Source organism: Crocodylus porosus, unplaced genomic scaffold, assembly GCF_001723895.1.
Source record: "Crocodylus porosus isolate Cpor-Errol unplaced genomic scaffold, CroPor_comp1, whole genome shotgun sequence".
Taxonomy (NCBI): Eukaryota; Metazoa; Chordata; order Crocodylia; family Crocodylidae; genus Crocodylus; species Crocodylus porosus.
Window position 1 is genome coordinate 198840726 of NW_017728886.1, and position 12203 is coordinate 198852928.

The 12203-nt window shown below is 40.8% G+C and overlaps 1 protein-coding gene across 2 annotated transcripts in view; it reads left to right on the forward strand.

Annotated features, from left to right (window-relative positions):
* The window catches only part of SNTG1 (syntrophin gamma 1), a 326996-nt gene that overhangs the window by 192417 nt on the left and 122376 nt on the right, over positions 1-12203 (forward strand). For both annotated transcript variants that reach the window (XM_019547916.1, XM_019547925.1), the window contains exon 12: positions 5440-5478. In XM_019547916.1, the coding sequence (XP_019403461.1) occupies positions 5440-5478 (39 nt within the window). The remainder of the gene's footprint in view (positions 1-5439; positions 5479-12203) is intronic.

Consider the following 12203-nt stretch of genomic DNA (forward strand, 5'->3'; position numbering starts at 1 on the left):
TTATTTCCTTTTCATAGTTTCATAGTTTCTAGGGTCAGGAGGGACCTGAGTAGATCATCTAGCCCGACCCCCTGCCATGACAGGAAAGAGTACTGGGGTCAAATGACCCCAGCAAGGTTTACATCTAAACTCCTCTTAAAGACCCCCAGGGTAGGAGCCAGCACCACTTCTCTTAGAAGTTGGTTCCAGATCCTAGCCACCCTGACCGTGAAGTGGCACTTCCTGATATCTAGCCTAAATCTACCCTCTGCCAGCTTGTGACCATTATTCCTGGTCACTCCTGGTAGTGCTTGGAACAGGGACTTCCCCAGTGCCTGCTGATCCCCCCTGACTAGTTTGTAACAGACCACTAGATTCGCCCTCAGCCTTCTTTTGTGGAGGCTGAACAGGTTCAGGTCCCCTAGCCTCTTCTCATAGGGCCTTCCCTGCTGCCCCCTGATCATGCGAGTGGCCCTCCTCTGGATCCTCTCCATGCTGTCCACATCCCTCTTGAAGTGCGGCTCCCAGAACTGGATGCAGTACTCCAACTGCGGCCTGACCAGTGCCGCATAGAGGAGGAGAATCACCTTCTTGGACCTGCTTGAGACGCATCTGCGGATGCATGACAAGGTACGGTTGGCCTTCCTGACTGCATCCCCACACTGCTGGCCCATGTTCATCTTGGAGTCAGTGGTGACTCCAAGATCCTTTTCCACCTCTGTACTGACAAGAATGGAGTTCCCCAACCTGTAGGTATGGTGCCAGTTGTTCTTCCCCAGGTGCATCACTTTACACTTGTCAGTGTTGAATCCCATCCTATTCTCATCTGCCCACCCTTGTAACCTGTCTAGGTCTGACTGTAGCCTATTCCTTCCTTCTAGCATGCTCACATCCCCCCACATCTTAGTATCATCAGCAAATTTGAACAGGGTGCTTTTTACCCCCTTGTCCAAGTCACTGATGAAGATGTTGAGCAGTGCGGGCCTGAGGACCGAGCCCTGTGGAACCCCACTGCCCACATCCCTCCAGGTTGAAAAAGACCCATCTACTACCACTCTCTGGGTGCAGCCCTCTAGCCAGTTGGTGACCCAGTTGACTGTGTGGGTGTCGACACCACAGTCCCCTAGTTTCTTAATGAGAACAGGGTGAGAGACAGTGTTGAAGGCCTTCTGAAAGTCCAGGAAGACTATGTCCACTGCTACCCCTGCATCTAATGATTTGGTGACCAGGTGACCTATCACCTGGACAAGGGAGAAGAGACTGACTTTAAAAAAGCCTTTGGTCTCGTATACCATGATCACCTCTTAGCAAAACTGGCCAACTGTGGCCTCAGCTTCATCAGAATCTGCTGGCTGGGGAATTGGTTCTATGATCAGACCTAGAGGGTGGTGGCTGATGGAAGTCAATTGTCATGGTGTGCTGTGACCAGTGGGGTCTGTCAAGGCTCTGTCCTTGGGCCTATACTATTCAACATCTTCATTAATGATGTGGACATTAATGTCAGAAGTGGAGTGGGCAAGTTCGCCGGTGACACCAAACTTTTGGGTAAAATGTCCACACCTGAGGACAGGAGGGTGATCCAGGCTGATCTTGACAGGCTCAAGAAATGGGCAGATGAGAACCTGATGGTATTTAACACTGAAAAATGCAAGGTTTTCCACCTTGGGAAGAAACACCTGTAGCATGCTTGTAGGCTTAGCAGGTCTACGCTAGTAACACTACAGACGAAAGGGACTTGGGGGGTATGATTGACCACAAGATAAACATGAGCCATCAGTGTAATTCTGCATCTAATAAAGTGACCAAAATGCTAGCTTACATCTATAGATGCTTCTCAAGCAAATCCCAGGACGTCATTCTTCCATTGTACTTGGGCTTGATGAGGCTGCAGGTGGAGTACTGCATTCAATTTTTGGCTCCACAATATAAAAAGGTTGTGGAAAGCCAAGTGCATGATCAGAGGTCAGAAAAATAGACCTTATGATGAGAGGCTGAGAGCTGTGGGACTCTTTAGCCTGGAAAAGCACAGGTTCGGGGTGATCTGGTGGCTGCCTATAAGTTTGTAAGGGGTGCTCACCAGGATCTGGGGGAGCGTCTGTTCACTAGAGTGCCCCAAGGGATGACAAGGTTAAACAGTCACAAACTCCTTCATGACCATTTCAGGCTGGACATAAGGAAGAACTTATTTATTGTCCAAGCCCCCAAGGTCTGGAATAGACTGCTGCCAGATGTGGTTCAAGCACCTACTTTAAACACCTTCAAGCGACATTTGGATGTTTATCTTGCTGGGTTCCTATGACCGTTGATGGCTTCCTGTCCCTAGAGCAGGGGGCTGGACTCAAAAATCTTCCAAGGTCCCTTCCAGCCCTAGTGTCTATGAAATCTATTAAATCAATATCACGTGGAGATGTGTTTTTTTAATATTCTGCTAGGCTAGGCAAAGCAAAAATTTTCAAAAATTACCCAAGTAATTACCCAAGTTACTTAAGAGTCCAAGTGACCTTTAAAATCCTGAGAGAGGATTTAGGAAAGTGACCAGGTAAGATGAGCAGAAAGCTTACTAACTGACTGTTTATATTTTTCCAAGATAGCTTGGCAAATTCACATTTATTTGTATGAATTGAAATAATACTCTTTGTTTGTTTTTGTATCTCAAAATGGACTAAAAAACCTGTTATATAAAGTTAAAGTAGGTAAAACATGCATAAAATGTTTTACTAAAGGGACTCTTTATAAATTCAGAAGAAAAATGAAAATACTCTGAAATACTCTATCTGCTACTCCTACTGTTTTTTCCATATTTACGTTATAATTTTCTTCCTCAGTATCTGTTTAAGCTAATTAAAGCTTAAATTAATGGAGCTTGTCTGGCTTCCATTATCAGTGACCCTTGCACTGAGAAAAACCAGGTCATCTTATTTTTTTCTTTTTGAAAGGTGATGGATCATGAGCCCTATAAATTGCTGTTGGATAACTATTCAAAGATTACGTATGTTATAGTTGCTAGTACACGTTTCATAATACTACTCAGCCAGTGACCATGCATTATTTACTCACAGGTGAAAAAGTACTGAAGACTCCAACCCCACTTGTTTAAGTGAATTAACTTAGATTGGGCCCACCATTTTTGGCCCAATTGTTAATACCCCTCCCCCGCACCAACATCAGCACAGATTGGCATTTAGGTTAATGTAGCCCTAGTTAGGTTGCTTTAAATGTAGCATTTGCATGTACTGTAATCTCTCTTGAGACTTCCTTGATACCATGTGATGAAGGGCCAGACACATCTTTTCAGAGAAAGTATTTTCTGAGACATCTCCTTTCCTTTCTTCATACAATGACTTCATATAAAAAATATATTTCTGTGTGCACAGCTGAATGTTTTCAGGTTTATAGTTCAGTATACTGTCCTCACATAGGTAACCATCTGGAGAAAAGACACTGTTATTGATTTGTCACAACTCACTTATTGTACAACACTGTGTGCACTTAGTATGCTACATAAATAATAAAATTACTTTATGGGAGAGAAAATAAGGTTTGGGTTTTTTTCCTCTGCCCTTTAATGGTGTTAATCTATCTAGCATAATAATAGCATAAAATAAAATATGTACAAAAATACAATAATTTAATTTTCAAAAGTGTTTGAGGGCTTGTATATAGTACAGTAGTGTATCCTGGTCAGGCCTTTTCCATGCATACTGCACTATCTGAATCTCCACATACACTCCATACCCAGAATAAGCCAGTGAGACCACTCCAAGTTCATGTGTGTGACTCTTAGAAGCGCCAGAGACAAAGGTCTTACGAGCAGCCATAGGGGGAAGCATCAGAGCTTCTTTGTATTTCCAGATTTGGAGTATGCATAATTCATAGACGTTTGGGTAAGAAGGGACCATAGTAGAAGGGAAAGAAAACGTTTGGTAAGAAGACGTTTGAGTAAGAAGGGACCCTAGTAGATCATCAAGTCAGACCCCCTGCCCTGGGCAAGAAAGAGCACTGGGGTCAGATGACCCCAGCCAGGTGAATGTCTAGACTCCTCTTAAAGATCCCCAAGGTAGGGGAGAGCACCACCTCTCATGTTTGGGAATGGTCCAATAAGAGCATGCCAATGTCATAGGGGAGGCAAGCTTAGAAATCTAAGAGTTTAAGGCCTGTTCATCTGCAATGTGCTCTATGTTCTTAAGTGCCTAGGTCATTGCTGAAAAAAGAACTTTGGCTCTGAAGTCACTTAGATACTTTTGAAAATTTTACCCTTTAGCCTTTAAGTTATGACAATCTATCTATGTTTTTCTGTTTTAAAATATCAAAGTATTTGACACATCTAAAACCTGTGCTGATTTGATTTGATTTGATGTGATAGTTTTGTTCATGGTGAACTTGAAGAGAAATTTCGTGCCTGCTAGCAAATACTCAACACTGGTTAATTTGTTTTGATGACAAACCTACTGAGTTTTCAGTTTATTATTTGCAGTGTCCACTATCTGTTTCAGTTCAATAACTGAGCAAAGGATTAAAATGAGGCTGTAGTAAAATGTACACTTACCTTGAACACTTTTTTTTCTTTAGCCATTTGTACTGTTTATGTCATCTTTATATATAGCTGTGTACTTAGATGAAATTAAAAACTCTGGAGGAAAAATGTTCTTTCGTGTTTCCTCTTACATTCTCAGAAAATGTCACACTTTAGAATGAAAGTGTAAATATTATGCTATGGCTTGGGGGTCTGGCTGTCTATACCATTAATGCCTGGCTGTCAATACAATTTATTCCTCAATGTTTGAATTGCTTATTTTGAAATTAAAAGCAAAACATCCTTTTTTTCTTACAAGATGGAGTGGACACATTCCACATTTGTACTGTCAGCTAGGAGTTTTGTGCTTGAGGCTACCAATGACTTCCAGAACCATATCCAAACTGCTCCAGAATTCAGCAGTTTTTAATGTCAAGGCTCACTTCTACTCATAAACCTGTATTTATTATATTGCTGAAGCTTGAATGACTGTTAAAGTATGCTTGTGTCTGTAGATATTTTGGTGTTTCTAGATTTTGGTTATATTGTCCAATGATGACAGTTTAAAATAAGGTTTCTATTTATATATATATATACATATATATGTGTGTGTGTGTGCGTGCGCACGTGTTTGTGTGTATATATATATAAAAAATTATTTTCATTGAGTTGGTAAAACTCATAAGAAACTTGCCTGCATTGTATATTTCTATGAACCTGAACAGGATTTTAAATTAACTGGATGTAATAGGTCCAGAAATTGTCTTGCTACTTGCTCACTAGGGTCACTGTCATTTAGGGTCATTTAATTGACTTCAGTGTAGTTGCTCTTGTTTTATATGGTTGTAGTTTGGGGGATAATATTCCATTTATTAAACAAAATGATTCTTGTTCTTGTATTTAGTTAGCATACTTATTAATCAATGTCTTTATTCATTTTTTTATAGATAAAAAAAATCAACAGGAATTTTCCAGTAAGCCAGCAGGTAAGAAAGAGAAACATTTGGAAGTATAATTCATAATTCTTATAGCATCTATATTGGACTTGTCTAGTAGCGAAGGTAGAAGTACTAGCTACTAGCTGAAGAAGTCTTATTATTTTTCTTTACTTTGGCCTTCTTCCAACAATCTATGAAGAGGTCATGTTTTAGTTAAAATAAATGGGAATTTGAATGTTCAAGGAAAAAAGGATTTTGCCCATTTTTTCAAGTTATACTATTGTTTATTTGGTTGTCTCCAAAATATATCTGTACTTCTACTTTTATATTTAAAACAAAGATAGTGGTTATGTACTTATGGCCTTGTCACATGTTACACTGAGTTGCTCAAATTTTGATCAATGTTAGTGCCAGCTTGAGTTTGGAGCTGTTGCATATTCAAGCCAGCAGGGGGCCTGGCGGTGAGAACCCGCCCTGCACGCCACCCCACCCCATATCCAGTCCCCCTGCCCTCTGTTCTCTGGGGCTTCCCCAGTTTCTCCCAACCCCCAGGCTTCCCCTTCCCCCAGCTTACTTGTGGTTGCCTACCCTGTCTGTTCTGGGGGAGCAGGCAGGGAAGAGTTAACCTGCCTGCCTGGCCAACTGCTGCTGCCAGGCTGCTGCTCATCTCCAGGTGGAAACAAGCCCAGGCAGCAGGAGGTGGTGGGGAGGGGGGATGGGGGAGATGACTAGTCAGGCAGGTTAACCCTTCCCTACTGCTCCCCCTGGGACACACAGATTGGACAACTGCAAGGAAGCAGGGGGAGCAGTGGGGATCTGGGGTGCTAGAGAGAGTGAGGGCTGGCAGTCGGCCAGCAGGGGAGGAGGTGTGGTTGGGGTGTTTACACTGAAGTGTAACCTAGAGTGGCTACATGTTAATGTAGCATCAGCTGGGTAACATGGATCAAAGATAAATCTGCCCTGGAACAGCATTACTTTAAGAGCTTAAAATTAGTTTCAGGTGTTAATGTGTGAACAGTCTGGGGGTTAAGAGCTCCAGGGTCTGCCTAAAACTAATGTGTAAAAAGGACTTTATTCACCATTATTTATTTATAATTCTAAAAGTGTTTTACAAAGAAGATCCTATAAATTTCACTTTACTTATGAAAATACACAGAGGAGCGATTTGCCCAAGGTTAAATGGTAGGTCAACGACATAAGGAACAAAGTCTCAGTCTCCTGATAGTCAGTCAAGTGGTCTATACTTGCTAATGATGCCTTTTTATATGATTACATTTTGGCTGCGTATTCATTAGTTGCTGACTGCACAGTAGCTCAGTACTACTGCACATGACACAAAGCATGATGCAACACTGCTGCACAGTAGTAACGAGCTACTGCACAGCATCACCAAAAAGCTGTTCGGGGATGCTACTGTACAGTAATGCCGGTTACAGCACAGCCATTTAGTGCTTGTGTATGCAAGTATTAAATGACTGTGCAGTAACAGCTGCTCTCATACAGATGGGACCTTTAATTAGGCAATAAGGCTCTTGACACCTCCTTCCCATGTTGGAGCTGCTGATATCATTATTCAGAAAGTTTCATATGAAGCATTGTATCAGCATGATAGGGCATGCCATTTTGAATGTGGGGAGCAGAAAAGAGGATTGTAACTGTAATAAATCCTCCAGAGTTTTCTTCTTGGATCACATTAATATACCCAGCTCCATAAGAAGAGCTGGAACTAAAGACACCAGAGATTTTTTTAGTTGGCCTTGATGAAAATATATACAAGCTATGCATGTAGGGCAGAAGAAAAGGTATATTTTTTTTCCAAAGTATAAAAACCAAAAAATAAAAGTTTTGGGAACAGCAAAGTTATTAAAAAGGAATAAAACTGTTAGACTTTGAAACTTGTATGTCCTCCATGACATGATTTTCAACAACCTTCATTACAGCATGTGAACAACTGAAAATATGATTTTGTGGTGAGATGTTGATCACCCACTATGGCATAGTTTTACTAGGATAATCTGCTAATTTATATAGTTTATTGTTCTGTGACACTCATGGAGGAGTTGGATATTTTCCTTTAAGGGTGTTACAGTAAGGGGAGAAAATCTGACCCTTTAAGGGGAATCCTGTAGACAGAAGCCGCAGAGGCGGGGAGGGTCTAAAATTGTAGCTTGTCTTGAGAAGCAGCAACAATGATGGTGCCTTCTCCACAGGCAATAGCTGAGACAGCTACTGTCATTCAACTTCTTTTCCTGTGTTTGTGTAGCCTGACCTCAACAGGTGTGTGCAGTCATTTGCTGCACCCATTGTACATTTACATGGCTTAATTTTAGCCATGTGAACATAGAGCCGGCGTGGCATGTGCAGCAGTTTGCTGCTGCCAGGAGCAGTGTGCAGCTATTCACTGCTCCCAGGAGCTGCTTGGGGAGCCTGTTGTAAGTAACTTAGAGTGGGTGGTTCCTTAGGAGGGTCTTCGGGGAGAGATTGGGAGAGGGGACCAGCCTAGTCAGGATTGAAGGGATAGGAATAGTGCAACCCCAGGGCTGGGACAAGTGGCTGAGCTTTCCCAGCCCTGCAGCTTCACTGAAAATATGTGCAGGCATTCACAAGATCTTAACACCTTTGTTGTTCACATTAACCCAATCTTGAGGTAAATTGACCCTGGTTAGGTCAATCTAAGTGTAACCCCTGTACACACCCAATAAGATTGCATTGCACTAGCTTGAATTTTTAGGGCAGGGCTATTAAAATCTGAAGGGAAAAAGTATAAATAACTTTGGCCCAGTACTTACACACCATTTCCTCAGAATGCAGACATTGTTAATTTCTCTTTGATGACCTTTTCATTATTAAAGTTGGGTTGTATTTGAGAGGAATTTTCTATCCCTTTCTCTTAAAAAAGAAAGATGTTTACTATTCTCAGGAGTAAAAAATGCATTTTCACCACAAGTTTCAGCATTGCCTCTAAAGATGTCAATTCCACTTGAGCTTCTCCAAGAATATCTACTGTGAAATCATTAAGACCTCAATAGCATAACGATTGCCATTGACTGATTTGAAAATAAGAAAAAACCAAAAACACTTAGTAAACAAAACAGAGGCTAGGTAGTTATGGTTTTCTTTATTGTGATATTATCTGATAGCTTTCATTATCATACAACAAATGCAATAAAAATATAAATAACAGATATCGTAGCTCAGCAAGCTAGCGTATTAGTATGCCATGCTCTCTGCTATTCAAGACCTTCTGGCAACTGTGATTAGAATAGCATTTGGTTTCTCTTCATTAATATTTCATTGGCTTGAAAAGCAAAAATAACTTTCTTGGCTTGAGTAGCTTGTTGGTCATGGTATCCATAAAGCAGCCTGCAATTAATGCCCTCTTCCCTTTTCAGTGTCCATCACTGTATTCCAAAGGAATTACCGTGGAGTATTTCAGGGAAAATAGCCAAAACTCTTACTGGAAATGAGCTAGACTGATTACTGAATGAGGTTCAATTGTCCATTATCTGGAAGGATATATTATATTGAACTATGGGGATACTGGAATTTTGGGAATCAGTCATTTCAAATCCAGATGTCCTTCTGGCTTTATTTAACTGCCCATCTTTGAAATATCATGTGATCTAAACTGAATGACTCTTGGCTGGAAATGATTCCAATCACACAGATATAGAACTAATTTTAGTTTTAAGTATGCAGCAAGCATAAGAATGAACTTCAGGGAAGGATCAAGCCCTTTGTTGTTACATTAACTGTGTATTATTGATCTGCTTGGTAAATTATCATCTTGAATATTTTTTTCATCCTGACATTTATTTTAATACAAAGAGTACATGTTTAAACTAAATAATTGGTTTTAACTTGTTTTATGAAATTATGGTATTTACCTTTTGCATCTAAAACAATAAAAAACCTACAAGTGCTAAAACCAACATGCCTATATACATGTTCCAATGGTTCTAATTAGAACATGCCAGAGCCAACTCGATTAATCAATTAATTGAGTCTGCTGGAGCATTCTAATTAGAATACTTCAGTGTGCCTCACCATCATGCATATTAAAAGTCGCACATTTCAAAATGGTCACAGGGTTGCCTTAAGTAAAATTCGTCATATGAGCTTTAGCTAACATGCCCCCATGACTATTTTGAAATGCTTAATACACATGACACTGTGGCATTTTTATTAGAGCGGCTCTCCAGGAGCCGCTCTAATGAAAATGCTGTCCTTGTTGTCCCCCTCTTCCTCCCTCCAATGCGTAACCCTGGAGAATGTATTTAGACACTCAATGGTGCCTGGGAAATTAATCCTTGAAATTTTCTTTGAATACTTTGTTCTAATGATGGTGATTAGCTCAAACTTTAAACATTTTTTATTTAAGACAAGATTCCTCAGGGCAATCCTTTGTTCTTTTTTTGCCCTATAAAAACCAAGAACCCTTAAGGTGCTCTACAAAGGAACAATAACAAAAGAAACTAGTATTAAGACGTGCAAAATGGTGTGCATGAAGACAACTTTATTCAGACAAGTCAAATTTATAGGTTCACTCAAGTGAATAACATTACACACACACATATTTGTAGCTCAGCAAGTTACTTTTATTTGAAATCTGCTGAGAAAAAATATTATAGAACATGTAATATTTAACTATTATATAAAATGAATGGTTTATAAGAGTGTGTAGCTTTAAAAAGCTGGACAGGAGGCGGTGGTGACGATGGCGAGCCGGAGCACTGCCATGATGGTGGGATTGGAGCAGGAGGCCAAGGCCAGTGTGCCTGTCCTCGCCCCTCCCCGCAACCCTGCTCCCTGAAGGTGGTGCACAGGATGCTGGCCAAAGGGATAGAGGGGACAGTGGGGCAAGCTCCCTGCCCCCTCTACCCGCTCCTGGGAGACAGTGGTGGTGTGGGGTGATGGGTGGTGGTGCTCCACCCCTGCCGTCCCCCTGGTGGACGCAAAAGTGTGTGTGGAGGGGTGTAACATATCCACCACACTATCTATCTATACACATGCACCAAGTCAACAACTTGGTTATATATCCATTTTACGTATCCTAGTATTTTACTTACTAAAATAAGTAGTGGTTTTCTTGATTTTAGTATATTAATAACCTATGTGAATGTAAAGTACCCTATGTGAATGTAAAGTATCTAGCCATAATGGAAGCTTCCTACAGAATTTTCCATTGGTAGTGAAAAGTTTGCTGTCATATAAGGTCTTGGGGTTTTGTTTTTGTTTGGAGAGGTTACTTTTAGTTTTTATTGTGATGTAAAAATACAATGTGATGTAAAAATATAAATAAAAAATTGTACTTCAAAAAATATGGAATGTAATTTTCCGTAGAAAGAAGCTAATCTAGTGTCCCATGTTAATATTGTGAAAATCATTGAGAAGAGGGGAGAGAGTTGCCATTATAAATGGTGTGAAAGATTTATAAATGTAGGATGGAGTCCTGTTACCCTTTGCTTACATAAATGGCAGTTTTCTAACTTAAGTTTTATTTTTAGCACTTGAACACAGTTTGCAATTTTATAACTTCTGCAGTATGAATGCATACACATGTATACTGTACATGCTCAGTAGGCTGTTGTGTTGGCTAGGTAAGCATACAGCCATGCCTTTTTGGGTATTTTTGGTTTGTTTATAGAAGAATGTAGACATATGCATATGTCCATTGTGGGCCCCTAAGTCTTGGAAATGTAGCTAAAAAAAACTCATCTCTATTTCTTTGACTTCCCAGCACAGTGCTCTGAGAAGTATTAATTATCCAGGACTCTCTCCAGTCTCCTTTAGAAGCTAGATCCCAGAACAGCCAGGAGAGGGTGATAAGTGAGGTTAACTGAATCAGAACAAACTAGGGCACAGGTAGAATGGGCAGTTGCTGTGTGTGACTTATGGCAGATCAGGGAGGGGACAGGGAACACAATGACAAGTAGGGCAGGGAGCACAGAGCAAGGAGGAGAAAGCAGAGCAATGGTTCTAGCAGGGGAAGGGGGAAGAGGATCAGAATAGCACTTGAGGAGGGAGTGGGGCTTACTTCATTGCACTCCTGCCAAAAAAAAACCTATTGGCTCCTGCTGAACTAGGAGATATGTACCTTAGTGAAGTGCTTCTCCTTTGGCAGGGGACAGTCCCAGGGTTCTAGCCTGGATCCCTGCTTCCAATGGGAAAGAAGTTTTTCTACTACAATGCCCTTCAACCATTTTATTTAATAGCAATTAAATGTGAAGAATAATGGCTTAGCTTCAGAATGAGCACTGGAGAGGAGATAATGCCTAACAAGTTGTGTTTAGAGCATTTTTCCAGGAAGTCAAACACCTTCTGGGTAAGGAGTGCCTAGAATCCAGGTATCCTGCTTTGGAGTGAGTGCTCTAACCACTCAGCAAGTAGAGATAAAACAAGGGAGGGTCCATCCACCTTTTAATTTTCCCTTTGAACATACATTCAAGTCTGGGCATATATGGATGTGTACTCTACTGCACATATTTAGTGGATGCTTGCACAGATGCATCCACACGGCAGGGGTAATAGAATTACAGACAATGGGTAACTGCAGAAAATGCCAGTTACGTGACTAAAAAACTGCATTTTGGTGTACACAAATGGTAAGAGAGTTCTGCCTTTAGTGTCATTTCATGAAACCAGTGGCTAAATAGCAGTAGCTCTTAAGTGTGAGATTAGAGGAAGCAGGTAATAGAATAGAGGAGAGAGGCAAGAACATGATTTTACAGGGACTCCTTTTCTTTGTAGTAGTCTTCATATAGAGAAAGAAC